Source organism: Myodes glareolus, chromosome 1 (assembly GCF_982192425.1).
Source record: "Myodes glareolus chromosome 1, mMyoGla1.1, whole genome shotgun sequence".
In the NCBI taxonomy this organism is placed as follows: Eukaryota; Metazoa; Chordata; class Mammalia; order Rodentia; family Cricetidae; genus Myodes; species Myodes glareolus.
Genome location: NC_142026.1, coordinates 125,652,034 through 125,670,734, shown reverse-complemented (window position 1 = coordinate 125,670,734; position 18,701 = coordinate 125,652,034). Strand labels below are relative to the sequence as shown.

At 42.7% G+C, this 18,701-nt stretch overlaps 1 protein-coding gene across 1 annotated transcript in view; it reads right to left on the bottom strand.

The window, feature by feature from the left end:
• Ust (uronyl 2-sulfotransferase) overlaps positions 1-18,701 on the bottom strand; it is a 280,068-nt gene that overhangs the window by 152,116 nt on the left and 109,251 nt on the right. Inside the window, exon 2 of the mRNA XM_048425248.3 lies at positions 12,665-12,708. Within this exon, the coding sequence (XP_048281205.1) occupies positions 12,665-12,708 (44 nt within the window). The remainder of the gene's footprint in view (positions 1-12,664; positions 12,709-18,701) is intronic.

The following is an 18,701-nucleotide window of genomic DNA, read 5'->3' as shown; positions in this document are numbered from 1 at the left end:
ACTGAAAATCATGTACTTATCCTCCTGGAGACTGGAAATAGACAAGAGTCCCAGGTAACCTCGGGTTCATGGGGGGGGTAGGAGGGTTGTTGGAAGGAGAGAGGGTTAGAGAGAAGGGAGTAGGGGAGGAATGGGGAAAACTCGGGGGACTGGGATGGGGGGAGGGAGGAAGGATGGATATGGGATCAGGGAAGAATATATCTCAACTAAGGGAGTCATTTTAGGGTTTACATGAGACTTGATTGTAAATGGGATCCCAGGTCCAAGGAGAGATCACTAGATTGTTCTCTGGACAGAGGAGAGGGTGCCTGAACCGGCCTTGGCCTATAACCATACTGATGAATATTTTGCTTATCTCCATAGAACCTTCATCTGGCAATGGATGGAGATGGAGACAGAGACACACATTGGAACACTGGACTTAACTCCCTGGGTCCAAACGAGAAGCAGAAGGAAAGAGAACGTGAGCAAAGAAGGCAAGACCAGAGGGAACCTTCATCCGACGATGGATGGCGATACAGACGGAGACCCACATTGGAGCACTGGACTGAGCCCCCCAAGGTCCAAATGAGGAGCAGTAGGAGGAAGAACATGAAAAAGGAAATCAGGACCGCAAGGGGTGCGATCACCCACTGATACAAGGGGACTGATCTAATGAGAGTTCACCAAGGCCAGTTGGACTGGGACTGAACGAGCACGTGATCCAACCAGATTCTCTGAATGTGACCGGATTCTCTGAACGTGGCTGGCCCGGAGTCTTTCTGAAAAGCCATTGACAATGACACTGGGACTTGTTTTCTCTGCATATACTGGATTTTGGGGATCCAGTCTGTTTGGATACTCACCTTCCTGGACCTGGAGGGAGGGGGGAGGAACTTGAACTTCCCACAGGGCAGGAAACCCTGACTGCTCTTAGGGATGGAGAGGGAGGAGGAGGGGGAGTGGGGGGAGTGGGAGGGTGTTGGGAGGAGGGGCGGAAATGGAAACTTTTATAATTTAATAAACTTTGAATTTAAATATTAAAAAAAGAATAAGGTTTAAATGACTGAACAATTAATAGTGCAGTAATATGGGCTGGAGAGATAGGTCAGTGGTTAAGAACACCAGCTGCTCTTCCTGAGACCTGGGTTCAATTCCCAGCACCCAGATGTCTGCTTGCAAATGCTAACTCCAGTATTAGGGTATCTGATACCTTCTTCCTGTCTCTACAAGTTCAGATGTGCACAGACATACATGCAGGCAAAACACCCTTACACATAAATTAATAAAATAATAATTTAAAAATTAAGTTCAATAACATGAACATAAAACACAAAAATTAATAGTTTTAAATATCACAACAATCAGCTTAAAATACAGTGGGAGAGAAAAAGATTCCATTAAGAATAGCATCCAGAAATAATAAAATATCTAAGACTAACCTTTTAAAATAAATTTACCAAATGGCCCTATGTGGCACCAAAGGACGCTGTGAAAGGCTCAGGAAATAACAGGGCACACTCTTAGAAATTAGAAATGAAGCAAGAAAGAACCTTGAGCAGATGGTGGCTGGCTACATTAAAAAGCTTTTCCAGACAGAATAATGAAAAGACAAAAGTAAGAACAAAGAAATGTGGCCAATTCATTCCGGAAAACCAGTCTGCAAGTAAGAAGCGGCCAGAAGTGAACTTCAGGAGGAGAAATCACACGTTGAAAAGAAGTAATCTCATTTCCCAGGACACTGATCTTCAGCATGCGAAGTTCCCTTGAGTATTGGATGAGGCCACGAAGCTGACACACCCTGGGCATAAAATTGTAAACTTTCTGAACAACTAAGAATAACAACGTCCGTAGAGACAGAGTAGATTTTCAGATAAAGCACTGGGAATTACTCTTAGCAGAAATTCTGGAAGCTACAACCACACAGATGAAGACTTCCATGGTTTGCCGGGAAGTAAAGGGCCCTGTGCCCGTGACACAAACTACTCAGGGCACTTGTGTGCTTGACTTCCCAGCCTCCTCGGAGAGTTGCGCTGGACCCTTTATCTAGTCTGGACATTGGACAGCTCGGAGAGGCGGCTATGTCACATTTGGAATGAAGAAATGAGAAGTTCCCATAGTGACCTCCTGTTAATGAGGTCACTAGATGGCAACAGCCCAGGCCCCTGAGTTAACTCCTGAAGAGACCTTCCCAAGAGCCAAAGGGCTCTCAGGGGGGCTTCCAAGAGGTGGGGAGGATGCTAACGCAACAGTTACATAAAACAAACATTTTTAAGCCTGTGGATGCCCAGATTTTTATTTTTTATTATTTTTAGAAATGATGAAGATATGTTTAGTTTAGCCTTAAATTACTAAGGAAGAAATGGGTCCATGATGTTCTTCTTGGTAACATATTACATGCTCATAAAATAGACAAATTTAGAAGATGTTTTGCATCTGAACTTGAACGCATCCTCCACTGAAATCTAACTTCCAAGGAGGCATTTCATCTGGGCCAACATTTCTACATTAATGGCTTAAGAGCTGGGATGGGTGTGAAGCGTGAGGGGGGCATATGGGCAGCTTTGGAGAAAAACATTCACACTGTTATGTAAGGTTGACCTGTTTCACTTGGGAAGATTCTTTGGCCTTCTGAGCTGTAAGTGACCCATCTTACAGGAAACACCAAACTCGGGGCACATGATGGCACCCACAGGCCTTGGAGGCTTGTGGAATGATTTAAAAACCAAAAGTTCAAATCATGACTTTTCTTATCCTTTGCAATGATCAGAAGAAGAAGGAAAGGAATGAGGGCAAAGCAGCGACTCCTTCAAGGTCATACTTTCAAGGTCGTGCTCACTAGAGTGGCTCTGATGGTGACTTTGGGCCCTACTCTGCCTTGTTAAGTTCTTTCTCTGCAGCTGATATATTTATCACGAATCATTAACCACAAACCTATTACTCTGTGCATTGGATTCCTCCATAAAGCTGCTTCCCTTTTGTGTTTCTTTTTCTCTCTTTCTTTCTTTCTTTTTTTTTTTTTTTTGACTTCAGGTAAAGTCATGTTTGAAAACAGATGCTTAAGGAGCACAAGAATGGTGAGGGATTGTGGACATGCTTAATGTCCTGAACCATCTCAATCAGATAAAAGAAGGAAGAAAATAAATAAGAGGTCTGAATGGAGTAATAAATTAGAGGATCACTGTCTATACGTCAGTCAACTGCTTTTAAAAAGTCAAAAAATGTGGTAAGTATGTGGAAGGTTGGTGCAAACAGAATTGCCAGGGTCTGTAAGGGGCTTGGAAAAGGAAGTACACACAGTTCCAAAGACTCAATGCTGAGTGCTTACTGTGTGCCTGGAACCTATGAGCTGCTTTCCAATTAGTTCATGTAAGCACACAACCTTGAGGCAGGCACTACCTCCTTGTGGAACCAGGAAACTGCAGCTCGGAAAAGCATCCTGTCTAGCTAGGGTAATCAGGAAAGCAGCCACATCGCTAGGATTTGAAGTGAGGTGCGAATCCACTTCATGCTTCTCAACCACCTTTCCAGCAATGAAGAACAAACAGGTTAGAACATAGACTCTGACAAGTTAGCTCGGTACTGTAGTAAATGCAACTGCTGGTACCTTGTGCATAGTTATTAGTCTTGCTGATGTTTTATATTAGAAATCCTTTGCAATATAAATTGTTAAAATACCCTAAAGAAAGATGGGAAGATACTATAAACTGGAGAATTATAGTTGCGAAGAACAGCTGGCTGTTGAGGAAAGATCTCAAGAGAGCACGGAGCCCACTACTTATCAGGGGTCACAGTAGAACAGAACAGGTTGCAGAACCTGCCCCACACAACCCAAATTCACTGGGGCTTAATTTACTTCTTGCAGGACCTCACAGACAAGACGAAAATGAGGCTGATGTAGGTTGAACCTTCAGGTTTGGAGGCTTGCGAGAAAGAAATAAGAAATGCACCATTTTCTTGCATCTAAGCCCGTCTTTAAAGGTGATTCTGAGCAAAAGAGGGTGTGTGTGTGTGTGTGTGTGTGTGTGTGCATGTGTGTGTGTTCCTGTGATCCTGCCCTCAGGGAAAAGGCACTTTCTAGATTCAGAAACCTTCTCCAAATTGACCGAACCTTGGCCCAACAGCATGAAAGTCATTGCGCTTTCGAGCCTGTCAAGTGTCCTACCTACTACAATTATAAAACATTTTTGTTTTTCTTTATAGACTCGAAGAAAACAATGGAATTCTTTTTTCTCTACTCCAGAACTATTTTTTTTAAGTCTCCCAATGAATGTGGTCTTAGAACTAAGGGAGTTGTTGAAGCGGGGGAGGGAAGGGAAGAGAAACAAGATGAAATCTGTCTTAATGGTTTTGGCAGTTGCGTTGTTAAATGTTAGGCTAAGAAGTGTGCAGAAATAAGGACATGTTCTTTAAAAGGTCAAGAGATGTTTCTGTTTTTCTTGTTACCTCCCCAGCCCCACCCCCTGTGGCAGTAAGAACACCCGACTTCAGTGACCTTTTCTCAAATGAACAGTCACCCAAGGTTCTTTTTCAAGAAAAAAACAATGTTGTATACATTTTTATACATAAAATGACAATTTGAACAGTAGAAGTTCATTTCAAAGAGAAGTAACTGGAATGAATGCTGTGACTAGTAAACCAGCAAGAGGCTGGAGAGATGCTGTGCAATTTAGGGAACTGGCTGCTCTTGCAGAGGACCTGGGTTGGATTCCCAGCACCACACGGCAACTTACAGTTTCCTAACTATAAGTCCAATTTCAGGGAGATCTGACACCCTCTTCTGACCTCTGTGGGTATGGTACACACATATGTGCAAGCAAAACACCCATAGACAAACAATAAAATAAACAAATCTTTACAATTATTTATAAGGAGCAGTGAAGAAGGAAGGTTGGGACAGTTTAAGATTCGAAACAGTAAATGTTGTTTAGAAAAATTACATGCTCTGGCAAGTTCTAACGATGGGCTCACCATTTATTATCTCAAATCCAATAACGCAACATCACTCAACAGTAAAAGCTGTTCTGGTCAATAGAGATGTTAAATGCAGCCCGCTTATATTTCTGCCTAATGCTGTCTTTACCAAAGTAGCAAACACTGGGTGGCTTAAGATAATCTGATGTGGTCTCCCATATCAGATGGGAGTCAGAGGTCTGACATGAACGCAGGTTCCTGTGACTTGGGATCTCAGGATCTCAGAGGTGCAGTCTGCTCCAAGTCCTGCTCTAGCTGCAGGGGTCCCCAATAAGCCTGGGGAAAACAAGTCATTCTCTAGTAAGTCTCTGTCCCTGAGCCCAAGTCTCTCTTCTTATGAAGCCCTCATAATGTACGTAGGGTCTGCCTTCTTCTCATTTTGTTACATTTGTGTAGATTGTCTTTCTAAATAAGATCACATTTGCTACCCTCAAATTCACCATGACACCAAGGATGACCTTGAACTTCTGATTTCCCTGCTTCTGTGATGTGCACCTGCAATCTCAGCTCTTGGCAAATGAGATCTTATTTAGAAAGATCTTGACAGATGAAATAAAATGAGAGCAGGCAGACCCTATTCTCACATATATATGTATGTATGTATGTATGTACATATGTATATATATAATTTTTTTAAATAAAGCAATAGATTAGTATGCATTTTATATATAGTGTTATATATGAAAATGCTTTGGGAAGCAAAAATAGACATCAGCTATATAGTTTAATCTTCAACATAAACCAGAACCCACTAGGGCCAATTATAGTGTTTGTTTTTTTTTTTAAAGCAATTCTAGTTTTAAAGATAAGAAAACTTCTGCTATTTTCTAATTACCATATGGATCAAGCAAATCTTATAGGAAAGAGAGAGAGAGACAGACAGAGACAGAGACAGAGACAGAGACAGAAGGAAGGAGGGTGAAACCCTAAAACCCATCATGAGAACTTAGTGAAGTTCCTTTTCCTAGTTAAACCACACAGTATTGTTTTATCCATAATAACAACCCGTCCACCAAGCACCAATTATTCTGAGGCCTTTTCCAAAGATGGACACTGAAAGAATGATAGAAAGTTATCCTGTGGCATCTAACACAACAGAACCTGGTCACACATGGCCGTGGAGAATTTGTAATGTGACCAGTGGAAATAGAGTGTAGATGTTTACTTCTTGAATTTCAATCTAAACATTACCAGCTAGTGTACTAAATGGTGCAGGCCTACGGACATGGTTCATTAGTGAAATAAACAGTATTGTTATGTCATCCTTCACATTGCTTATTGCATTAACCAATACTCACATCATTCATCTTTCCAGAAGATAGAAATAACAAGTGGGGGGGACAGATTGTCTTTGCGCCTTTGTGATCTGTGCTCTCCCCCCTCCCTTGCCCTCTCCCCTCCCCCTATCCACCCTGCCTATCTTCCCCTCATTCTCTTCCTTTTCTTCAGTGTTGTTAAGGATTGAACCCAAGATCTTATGCATGGCGGGCAAACACTCGACCACACCCTTAACATTCTGTGAGCTTTGTTGGTAGCGTTCACTGAAGAGGATTTAGAAATGCTCGCCCCTGACCCTAACACAAACAGAAGTGACAGAGGGAGAGGTGCCACTGTAGGCTGTATGACCTTTCCCAGGGGTCACAAAGACTTTAGTGATGATGACAAGGATGAGCACAGGTGGGAAACCTACTCTGAATCTTCACATGACGGCAGCCCAGATTAATTCTGTCAGAGCAAGAGTTCGTGAGCAGGCCTTATAGTCACCAGGACAAGAAGGACATATGGTGTTTTTGTGCAGTCATTCAATAGAAAGGGCCTTATCAAATGATATTCTTTGAAAAGAACAAAGCCTGGTCTTCTTGGCTATGTGGGAATAAAACGGTATTGCTATGTATATGGTTTGAAAATAGACAAAGAACAAAAATGAACATACAAACAAAATGACTGGGGAAAAAAACAGATAAAGCAGACATGGAAGAATTGGCTTTAAAACATTGAAAGTGCCCCCTGGAAATCTGGAAATCAAACGGTAAGTGGTGATGAATAATTTTTTTTCTGGAAACTGAAGGCTAAATCTTCATACCTTAATCAAAGTACTAGGTTTTTTTTTTTTTTTTTACAAAAAAAACCAAACATGTAGAACCCCATAAATTAAAAAAATGTATTTGTATTTCACTTGGTCATTTTGAAATGATTAAAAGCATGGGTCCTGACACTGTACACCCAATCAGTTTATAATTAATGTAGACCTCAGTGTGATTTATTTAGGACTTAAAGACTGCGAGAACCAGGCAGGACAGAAACCTCAGTCAACAGGGAAGAGATATAGATCAACTAGAGGTAGTGATTTCATTATCCTAGCGTTGTTTCAAACAGGTCTCCTGCTCTGTCATGTTTGGGAAACCCAGACAGGTCTAATGATAACCTATAGCTGCTCACTAACACAGAATTCACCAGTGCTGATGGCTGCTGCTCCCACTTGCTACAGACAGACATCCCACATAAAGAGAGGACCAGGCAGGGTCCTGTGGGACAAGCTGCTCAGTGTGCTGCCTCCTCAGCTCAACTCCAGTCTTCTCCTATCCAGGAACCTGTTTTCTGTGACTTTTCAAATGACCAGGCATTAATTTAATGAACCCCAATTATACACAAAAGCATAAGGAAAAGGGGGAAAAATGCATCTCCTGAAACCCCACCTGAAAAGAGCAAAACATTAGAAACCTTCTGGGTTTTTCACTGTAGACCTGGCTATCATATCATTCACGCTATTTTGTGCCTGGTTTTGTATTCAAGAATATCTTTCCATTTCATTTGCTAGAGGTGCATGTTGGTGCAGGAGAATTGTCTGTATTCTGTCAATCATATTTTAATAAAACGCTGATTGGCCAGGCAGGCAGTATAGGCTGGAAAGCCAGACAGGAAGTAGGGGTGGAGCAAAGAGACTGGGAGTATTCTGGAAAGCAGGAAGCTCCCTCCCCAGTTCTGCCCAGACCACCGGAGAGGAAAGATGTAAGCTGCCCCGCTGGAAAAGGTACTGAGTCATGTGCTAACGTAGATAAGGATAATGGGGTGACATAAGTTATAAGAGCTAATAAATAGCCTGACCTAATGGGCCAATCAGCTTTATAACTTATAGAGATCTCTGTGTGATTGATTTTTATTGGGGCTTGCCGATTGTGGGGTACTGGGTGGGACAGATACCCCAACAAGCTGGCCCCTCATGTTATAGCATGTAATCATTCTCACTGGGGCTCCATCCTTACACAACACAGTGGGATAAAAAGTGGTTGTCTAAAAAAAAAAATCACTAGCCTTTTGGTAATAGCTTCACTCAAACACTGTGAGGTCAAAGGAGATTTCAAAACCGAGTGAAAAAAATCACAAACGTTCGTTTTTCTCCAATAAAAATCCCAGAGAGAAAGAGGAGTGGGCCCAGGGTGTTCTGGGTGGCACACCCCATTCCCCACATGGCTAGAACTCGTGGAATCTGAAACTTGTTGGCTTGAACTTTTAATAAAAGCGAGCTGATGGAACTCAGTATAATTTCAGGGCTTAAAACTTACTTTATCAAGATCACAACCCTTGGTCTTGGCATCAAGAAGTTATTTCTGAGTGCTAAGCAAATATGAAAACTATGATCTGGCTTCCATCCTGCTTTCTTCTGCCAGGTGGGTTTATTCCAGAGGCCAGACATGTGTGAGCTCTCAGCCTCTGGGTGCCACCATGGCTCTACCTAAGCCAGGGGTCTGCAGACCTCAATGGTTCTTCTGCCTCAGGAGACACTCCAGGGACCTTTATCTGGAAGGCTGTGTTCAACATTTCCGGGGTTCAGTTTCACTGTGGCGGGAGCCAGAAGCATGGACAAAAATATGTCTACATACAAGAGTGTTTCCATCCATCATTGTAGTCTTGTTACTAAGGTTTCTGTCTTAGAAAGTCGAGTGGGCTTGAGGCGTCTGCCCAGGAATAAAAGCCTGGGCAGAAGACTGTACTTAAAGTAAAAACCCCACCAACCTGCCAGTAGACCCATACAAAGTGTCCCTACTTCTTCTGCCTGTCCTCAGGCCAGGGCACAGGCACAAAAGCCCCACCTACCCTACCAGAGAAGAAAGCACCAAGGTTAAGAATCCTTATGTGATTCTTTCTCTCTCTTTTCTCCTCCCTTCTGGGCATGCTGTTGATCTAAGGGAAAATGTTTCACTTAAAATTAAAAAAAAAATGTTTGATGGCGGTGAGTCATCATTTTATTAATAAGTAACCTTTGCATAATAAGTCATGCAGTGAAGACGGCACAGCAAAGATCTTGGGGAGTATTTTTCTTCACTCATGGCTTTTACAGGACCTGCTCTCCAATGTGGACTCCAGACACACTGTGAGCACCCTGGGTGCCTGTGAGCAATACAGACTCTTAGGTTCTACCGCAGATCATGGACTCAAACACTGTGTATTCAAAGAAGGCCCAGGTAACTCTGATACTAGCACCCCTTTGAGTCCTGGTCTCACGGGAAGAACCTGGGATGGGAACAAGGAGTTCAAATTCAGATTCCAGCTCTGAGTTGCATGGTCCAATCCAATGAATTCAATGAGGAGGCATTACTTGCCTCTCTGAACTGAGGAATGTACAAGAACAGGAAATGCATGTGTTAGATGAACTCCTGACCTTTGGCTCAGCATCCTCTGCATCCCTTTGCTCCTCTAGGAGACTATTTCCCTTGTTGTTGCTTCCCATATGTGTCTCTGGTGTCTGTAACATCCAAAACAACTCCCACACCACACTCTTCCCCAAAACACCACACAATGGATCAAATAGTAGGACACCTTTCAATTGCAATGAACCATACTCCACAGCTCATCAATAACCTTAATGCTATTCCAGCAAGCACAGGCCACTGCTGATTTACTGGCTGTCACTTTTCAGTGTTGAGTGTTGTTTGGACATCCTATGGTCTAGGCAGTTATTTTTCTTTTCTTTAATTTTTTATTGATTTTGTTGAGCTCTACAGTTTTCTCTGCTCCCCTCCCTTCTTCCCACCTCCCCTTTAGTCCTCTCCCATGATCCCCCATGCTCCCAATTTACTCAGGAAATCTTGTCTTTTTCTACTTCCCATGTAGATTAGATCCATATATCTTAGGATCCTCATTGTTGTCTAGGTTCTCTGGGATTGTGAATTGCATGCTGGTTTTCTTTGCTTTATGTCTAAAAGCCATTTATGAGTGAGTACATATGATATTTGTCTTTCTGTGTCTGGGTTACCTCACTCAATATTATGTTTTCTAGATCCATCCATTTACCTGCAAATTTCAAGATGTGTAGTACTCCATTGTGCAAGTGTACCACATTTTCCTTATCCATTCTTCAGTCGAGGGGCATTTAGGTTGTTTCTAGGTTCTGGCTATGATAAACAATGCTGCTATGAACATAGTTGAGCACACGTCCTTGTGGTACGATTGAAAATCCATTGGGTATATACCCAAAAATGGTATTACTAGGTCTTGAGGAAGGTTGTTTCCTAATTTTCTGAAAAAGTGCTATACTGATATCCAAAGGGGCTAGACCAATTTGCACTCCCACCAGCAATGCAGGAGTGTTCCCTTTACCCCACATCCTCTCCAGTATAAGTTGTCATCAGAGTTTTTGATCTTGGCCATTCTGACAGGTGTAAGATGGAATTTCAGAGTTGTTTCATTTTGCTTTTTCTGATGGCTAATGGCTAAGCATTTCTTTAAGTGTCTTTCAGTCATTTTAGATTTCTCTGTTGAGAGTTCTCTGTTTAGGTCTGTATTCCATTTTTTCTCTTGGATTATTTGTTCTTTTGATGACCAATTTCTTGAGTTCTTTGTCTATTTTGGAAATCAGCCCTCTGTCCGGTGTGGGGTTGGTGAAGATCTTTTCCCATTCCGTAGGCTGTTAGGCAGTTATTTAAATAAAACTCTGTCCAAAAACCTGGTGCTCAGAATATTAAGTGGTTTACTCAGTGCCATACAAAATGCATCTTCAGACATAGTTTTTCAAGGGGCGGGAGATGCAGCTACATTGCTAGAGTGCTCACCTAGCACACATAAGGTCCCGGGGTTAGATTCCAAGCATTACATAAGACCAAGTGAGGCCATGGATGACTGGAATCTCAGCATTCAAGAAGTGAGACTGAATATTCCAGGTCATCCTCAGCTACATGAGTTCAAGGTCAGCTTAGGCAGGTAAGAAAATCTGTCTCTCGAAACAGTAACAACCAAAAAGAACACGAGTAATATCTATTTCCAAAGCTCAGGCTTGAAGGTGTGGTTGAAGTTAAACATCATGTCTTCTCAACACAGTTACAACCGCACTTTGCAAATATTGCCTCCGGTAGTCAAATATTAAGAAACCAAGTATAAGGACATCCAGGCTTTCACAATCTAGCTAAAAAATTCACCAACAGGCATATGGCGACCAATTTTGATCTTGTAAATTATGGCATCTTCCAAGAGCTGGCCAGCTATTACCATCACTTGCAACAAGGGGAAAAAGTCGTCAAAAAAAGCGTAAGAGAACTACATTTAGAATAAGGAGATCCATAAATTTTCTCCTGTGCCAAGGCCATTTTCAATATGGTTTTTCTTTTGTTTGCTTGTTTTATCCCCCCTATTTCATCAAATTTGCATTTGACTTGCATGGAGGTCAAGAAAGTAGAGAGTTGAAGGAAAATTACAATTATTAACTGTTTGTCACCAAAAAGTTAAGTGAAACTGCTCATAGGAATAGTGAAGGGCACAGTCTGTGGATTAGACATGAAGGACACTAACTGGGCACTAGTGGAGTGATCCAACCAGAGTGGGCCAGAGAAAATTTGGTAGAAATGAGACGTGCTGTGGGAACTTCTTAGGCCAACAGCCTTTAAGATACTGGCCCAGTTTGGTTTGGTTTTATGTACTATAAATGCAGATATAAAGCGTGCAAGCCTCTTGGTTGCTGGGTTTGGTTTCAGTTCCCAGAGCAAGCAGAAGACTGCAGATTTCTACTCTTTCTGTGAGTTTACCCCTAGATAAAAAGACCTTTGTTATACTCCATTCTGGGCTAGTGTGGAACTCTTTTGTAGGCCAACAGAGATGAGCCCCAAGGTCCAACACCATTGGGGGCTCCATCATGAACCCCACATCAAGGTTCAAAACAAACCAATCAATGCCAAGGACAATGAGATAGGAATTCAGAAGAGGGTAACAAAGGTCTGAAGAGAGACCTGGGTCACAATGCCGAGGTAAAGACCAGGTGATGTTATTTTCCTCCCCTGTCACTTTGGTCATCTTCAGGCTCTTCAGGTTCCTCATCATTAAAGCTGAAGATTCTTTTGACACTGATGGGGAAGCTCAGCCAATCACATTTGGCTAGGGTGTGGCCGCCTAGGGCCAGGGAAGAATCTGGGTGCGCTCGCCCCTGTTCACGCGGTGTTTGCTAGACCCCTTTCGGATATAGGAACTTTTACCCGGTTGTGTGAGTTTCCCCGTTTTCAATTATTAAATTATTAAATTATATCTGTTGTTTTGAGCTGGTCTGTTTATTTAAATCTACCGGTCGAATACGCCTTCATGACACCATCCATCTACTGCTTGTTTTCAAACAACTCATAGCTAGAAGGGACCTGACTGGGTTCACTGGAGGCCCGGGAGCTGCTAATGTATTAGCGTATGAGCATTGCTAAGGGAAAAGCAGATTATAAGACAACAATGACCTTACCTTACTAGGAGGTGGCCCATGGTCATCCAAATAAGTGGAATTTCCTAGGGGGAGAAAAGAACATGGAAAGATAAATTTTTTAGCTCCCAAAATAATTTGGTGTAAAGTCACTTAAAAAGAGGACATTCTGGACATATTTCTAGCCAACGAAAGTACCAAGGGAAATGGGGTAATTCATCACCACTCTGTTCATTTGTGTTGATGTCACACATCTGGATAATTCTGGCAGGGGCTCACACGGGTAAACATGCACACAAGCACCTACAGGTAGAAACACACGACTGGCACCTATTGTGTGTGTTTCAGACCACTGGGTCCGAAACTTTCGTCAACACCTATTACCTGAAGAACTGATTAACACACCGACTGTCCCACCCACTCCCCAAGTTCAGATTCAATGACTCTGCAAATGTGCTTTCAAAACCAGGAATCAAATGATGCAGGTGCTGCTGAGCCTAGAACCAGACTTTGGAGAACTCGACACTTTCTCCAGTTTGCCTTGCGCTTGCCAACTTCCTTCATCTTTGCAGCTTAGCTTGAATGTGATTAATAGTCTCCTGCTGGTGTGTTTTCACAGTACATGGTTATTGCTTCCTAACGAGCAAAAAGAGGTTCAGGAGGGCCCGGTGATGACTCAGTGGTACGAAAGAGAATGTTAGCTACACAGGCATGAGAAATTGAGTTTGGATCCCCGATGTGGGAGTCCCCTCTGTATGCTGTGATTACCGTTAATGAATAAAGAAACTGCTTTGGACCTATAGCAAGGCAGAACCTAGTTAGGTGGGAAAAACTAAACTGAATGCTGGGAGGAAGAAGGCGAAGTCAGAGAGAAGCCAGGTAGCCCCTGCCAGAGATAGACCCTGGACAGAACTTTACCTGATAAGCCACAGTCACGTGGTGATACACAGATTAATAGAAATGGATAGTTTAGTATATGAGTTAGCCAGAAACACGCTTAAGCTATTGGCCAAACAGTATTGCAAATAATATGGCTTCTGTGTGATTATTTCAGGTCTGAGCTGCTGGGAATAAACCATTCTAGTGAAAATAGAGAGATCTAGGGCCAAGGAGAGACCTTGTCTCTAAACAATAAGGTGGAGAAACCATTAAACAAGACATCTCACTGTCAGCCATACATACCTGTGCAGTTGGCACATGTACACACACATGTGACCCAAAGAAGTTCGGAAGCTTTGCTAAGGGCTTTATTTATAAATAGTGCTTTAACAGATCCAAATTTCAGAGGATTAGAACTGCTCCCATTTAACAGAGGAGAAAACAGAGACCTGGAGGATTTCAGTAACCTGCTCGTGGTGACACAGCCATTGAACTGCAGACAGGATAGAGTGTGTCTGGGTATCTGCCTATCTGAGAATCTAAGCATCTTGCCTTCCTGACTGTTTTGTAGCCTGGGCACACTGCACATGTTATCATGTGATACTGGATCATTTGGGGACATCTGCCTGGGACCTCCAAGTCAGCGGGAGAACTCAAGTACCCAGGGAAATCTCCAGCAGCGAAGCAAGATGATAGGGTTTGCTACGGGAACAAGCGTGAAAACACCAGAAGTGAAGGTATTATAAATAATATATTAGGGAATGTGATAAATGTCCTACTTTGAGTAGATGAAAGGTACTTTTGACTGTACACCATAAAAATAACTTAGAAAATTGGAATAAAAAAGGAAGCAGAGTTTATGCCAGGGACCATTCAACTGGGGACATTCTTCCAAACTCAATAAATAAGCAGGGTTTGGCCCACAGATTTTTCCACCCTGAGTCATCATCGATCTCTTTTGTCTTGTGGCCTTCTGATTTACAATCCACCTGACATCCACAGGGACTGCACTCTAATTGGCCATCTGTGTGTATTAACCAGACAGCAAGGTCCACTTTACACTACGAGACACAACATAAATACCTGCCATGGCACGACAAGGCGAGGGGAACCCTTTAAATGTGAACACGATGAACAATTTGTTAGAGGCTTATTACTGTGCCAAACCCCACCGGGCACATACGTGGATAGGAAGATCAATGTCAGACTTAATAAGAGAATATGTCTAAAGAGAGTTGCCTCTGTCTAGAAGACAGTATCCTACAATAATGCAACCAGCATAGTGCTCACCGTGGGAATGTGTCTTTCCCCAAACGACGTGACAAATCCCTCACCCTCCAGACAGCATGCTTCCCGGGAGTCCTGCTTGAAACTCAAAAATGGTTTCAACAACAAAATGCTTCTATAATTCTAAAAGTTTCCAAAGGAATTGAAGTTCATTAAAACCATCGATATGGAACATGAAGCCCAGAGGTCCTGATGAACACGACAGATGTCCCTAGACCTTGGAGGGAAGTGGTTAGGGCCATGCCAGCAGGCACTTGTTCTCCCAGCATCCTTGTGTGCTTAGTCACCATTTACAGAACACCTGTGATTCTACAGAAGGACGTAGATGCCAAATAAGAAAGAAGTTTCTCTCTTGACCTTTAGATGATATAATAATCTTGACCGAAGTAATGTTTTTTAGCAATTTATTTTATTTGCATCTATGTGTATGGCTGTGTAGCTACATATGTGTAAGGGCACATGTGTGAGTTTCCTTGCTGACCAGAAGATGGTACTGGATCCCAAACAGCTAGAGTTATGGACAATTATGAACTACCCAACGTGGGTGTTGGGAATCAAATCTGGGTTCTATACAAGAACAGTACTTATTCTTAACTGCTGAGCCAGTCAGCCAGACCCTACCAGGCACTTTGAAAAGATTGTTGTCCCTAAAAAAGACTTTACATAGTGACATAAGCATTTCACCTGGGCTACCCAGCCAGTAGACACAGCAGAAACCAGACCCTTACGGTCTGACTATTATTGATATCTCACTCAGGAAGATGTACCACATCTTAAGATTTATTATCTTCTTATCTTTCTCTTTCTTTTTCCTCCTTCCTTGCTTTATAGAAGACTTTCAAAACCAGTATGCTGAAGGAGTAAGCCAACTCTAGTTAACCTTTCTTTCTGCACACAGTAAGGGATAGGTCTCATCACTACCAGCACTTTTCCAAGGTCTTGTAATTGTGTTAGACCATGATATGTGTACTTCTTTAGCTTTTAATAGCTCAGAGGCACTAAATGTCTTATATATACTGGCAACAGAGGTTCATAGGATGAGTGGGCGGGGGTTAGCGCAAAGCTACAGGGAGACAGGTACTTCTCTGATATGCACAGCCAAGTACTCTCCTAAAGTGTGACTGAAATCCTAGGATCTTAGACTTTTGAAACTGCCAGGATGTCTGAAAATGCAACAGGCAACTTGTTTGCTACAAAGATCAAAGGAAAACAATTTGTTATTAAAATGCGTTGGTCAGAATAGGCTTTCAGGCAACAAAGCTGATGGACCTTGCAGATGGTTATATTCAGTGTTAACTCTCAGAGAGATAAGCACACATCCTAAGCCTTTGGGGGCCTTTGGGGGTAGAGGTCAGGATATGAGTTCTGGAAAGGGAAAAGAGAGAGGAAGGCTAAGTAGGATGGGTTTGGGACAGAGGACGTACCCTTATTTGATTTCACATTCAGGTGCCTATATACTCTAAATCCCATCCTACTCTTGCTGTCCTTTGTGACAGAGTCTTCTAAGGAAGCTTATCTACAGAGCAGAAGAAACCATCCACTTAGTGTGTTCTATCTAAGTGCATAGAAGCCACAGCTTGAACAGTCGGCAGGGTCTCCCAGGGTGTGTGTTATCAGAGTCTCTCTACTTAGAAACTATTTTCAGCAATGCCTTATTTTAGAAAAGTCAGGTGAGAGCTGACACTAGGAACTAGGTGGCCAAGGATCTGGACTTCTGGCTGTTTGCTATGCTATATCCAGATCTCTATTGCCAGAACCAACAGACTAACCATATCAGAACCATTAAAGCTTTAGATGACCAGACGAGGAACATGAAAAACCAGACATATATCTAGCAAGCAGCTTAAACGCTACTTTTGATGCAGGGAGCACCCCCAAAAGAATAACATTCTACTCAGATTACAGTATTTTACATCTTCAAAGATTTCCATATGCACATTAGTAAAACAAAAACAACACTCATGGCTTGTAAGAAAATCATGAGGCTGACAACACTTGATGAAAATACTGAGAACAATGTCTGTATACAGTGGGCACCTAATAAGTACTCACTAGCAGTACTAATGGTTTTTCTAGTAATAGCAGCAGCAGGGTAGGCGCCACCTGTGTGCCTGTCCATCTTCTTCTCGGGGCTTTCATTCCTGACTGCACATTCCACTTACTTAAGAATTTTGAAGAAGTGCGATGCCAGGCTCCAGGCACTGAAACGCTGACTTAATTATTCTGGAAAAAGTCCCAGGCAGTTGGTATATTTAAAAAGTTCCTTAGGTAATTCAAATGTCTAGCCAGAGCTGAGAGCCACTGAGCTACAACACAAATGAATATATTTCACAACTCAGGCCAAATCCAATTTTCTAGAAGCAAAGAAGGAATATGTCCTTTCTGGGTTCACCTTCACCAGAGGTCACCTCCATCGAGGGTGATGAGAGATTCCTACACACAGATCAGGTCAAAGGTGAGTGCTGATGGGCTGAGAGTGGTCACGGAGCTACCAGCTGTGGGGCTGGTGACCAAGCAGGTTGAAGAAACACCTGCTCCAGGGGGTGTAAAGAAATTCCCTGAGAAGGTACCAGCAGAAGTCACCTTGAACCTTACTCTAAAGCCTTCCCACACTCCACAATTCCCTGTAAAAGAGCACTTCACTGTACACTGCTCCTGCAGCTAGTATGCAGCTCTGCGAATCCTTGTGCTCAGGTTCAATGAGAAGGTAACTGAGTAAATCCGTCATCTGCCTGGGTTTCCCAGACTCAGCGTGACTTAACTAGCCAGGGCACTCACATGGTATAGGAGGTCCTTCTGTATTTGTGTTGCTTTCATTGGTTATTAAAGAACCAACTGCCTTGGCCTTTTCATAGGGCAGAAATTAGGTAGGTGGAGTAGATAGAACAGAATGCTGGGACGAAGGGCAGTGTGGCAGATGCCATGGTTTTCCTGCCTGAGACTGACGCAGGTTAGACTAATGCCAGTAAGCCACAGTCAAGTGGTGATACACATTAATGGAGATGGGTTAAACTAGTATGTGAGAGTTAGCCAATAAGAGGCTAGAGATAATGGGCCAGGCAGTGTTTAAATTAATACAGTTTCTGTGTGATTATTTGGGGTATAAGATAGCCAGGCGGGAAGAACAAGCAGCCCACTCCTCCTACTACTATACTCACTTACGATCCTCAGACACATTTTATGGATGTATCCATGAGACCCTGAAGAAGTGCCCTGGGAAATCTAAAGCAAAGATACTTGTTAGTGTCAGCCCAAAGAGCCACCTCCTGTCTCCAGGCTATGGACCTGATGGAGAGGAAGCAAAGGAACTTAAGCAGCGTAGAGGAGCCAAGTGCCGTATCTGAGGATGTTCTAGAGAACAACACAGTCATGTAAAGAAGCTGCCAGACTGCTGCTCTGGGCTAGCGAGATGGCTTAGCCATTTAAAGGCCAGGTTCACAGTCAAACTTCAGACTAGACAACTCAACGAATATCTCAACGCTGCATCAGACTACAGCAGAGGTTAAACAGCCATACTTGCTCTTATGCTGGAGGAGAAGTAGAAAGGATGTCATGCCTTCGGTAAGACAGCACCAGGGGAACTGAGGGGAGACAGAGCACAGTAGAGAGCAGAGCTGCGGGCTCCAGAATCAAAGGACCCGGTTCGGATCCCAGCCCTACCCTGGAGCTGAGCGACCTGGGAATGCACTTGGTTGTTATTGCTGTTTGAGACAAAAACGCCCCTATCTGTAACACAGAGCCCTTATGCCACAGTTCAGAAAATTAACTATATTAAATGCAAATATACATTTCAAATTAAAGGTAAAATTAAATCTATTAGGTACAGAACACACAATACCTTCTGAAACATGACAAACCATCGATGAAGAATCACTGTTCTTTTAACTGTTTTTTTTATTAATTAATGAATTTT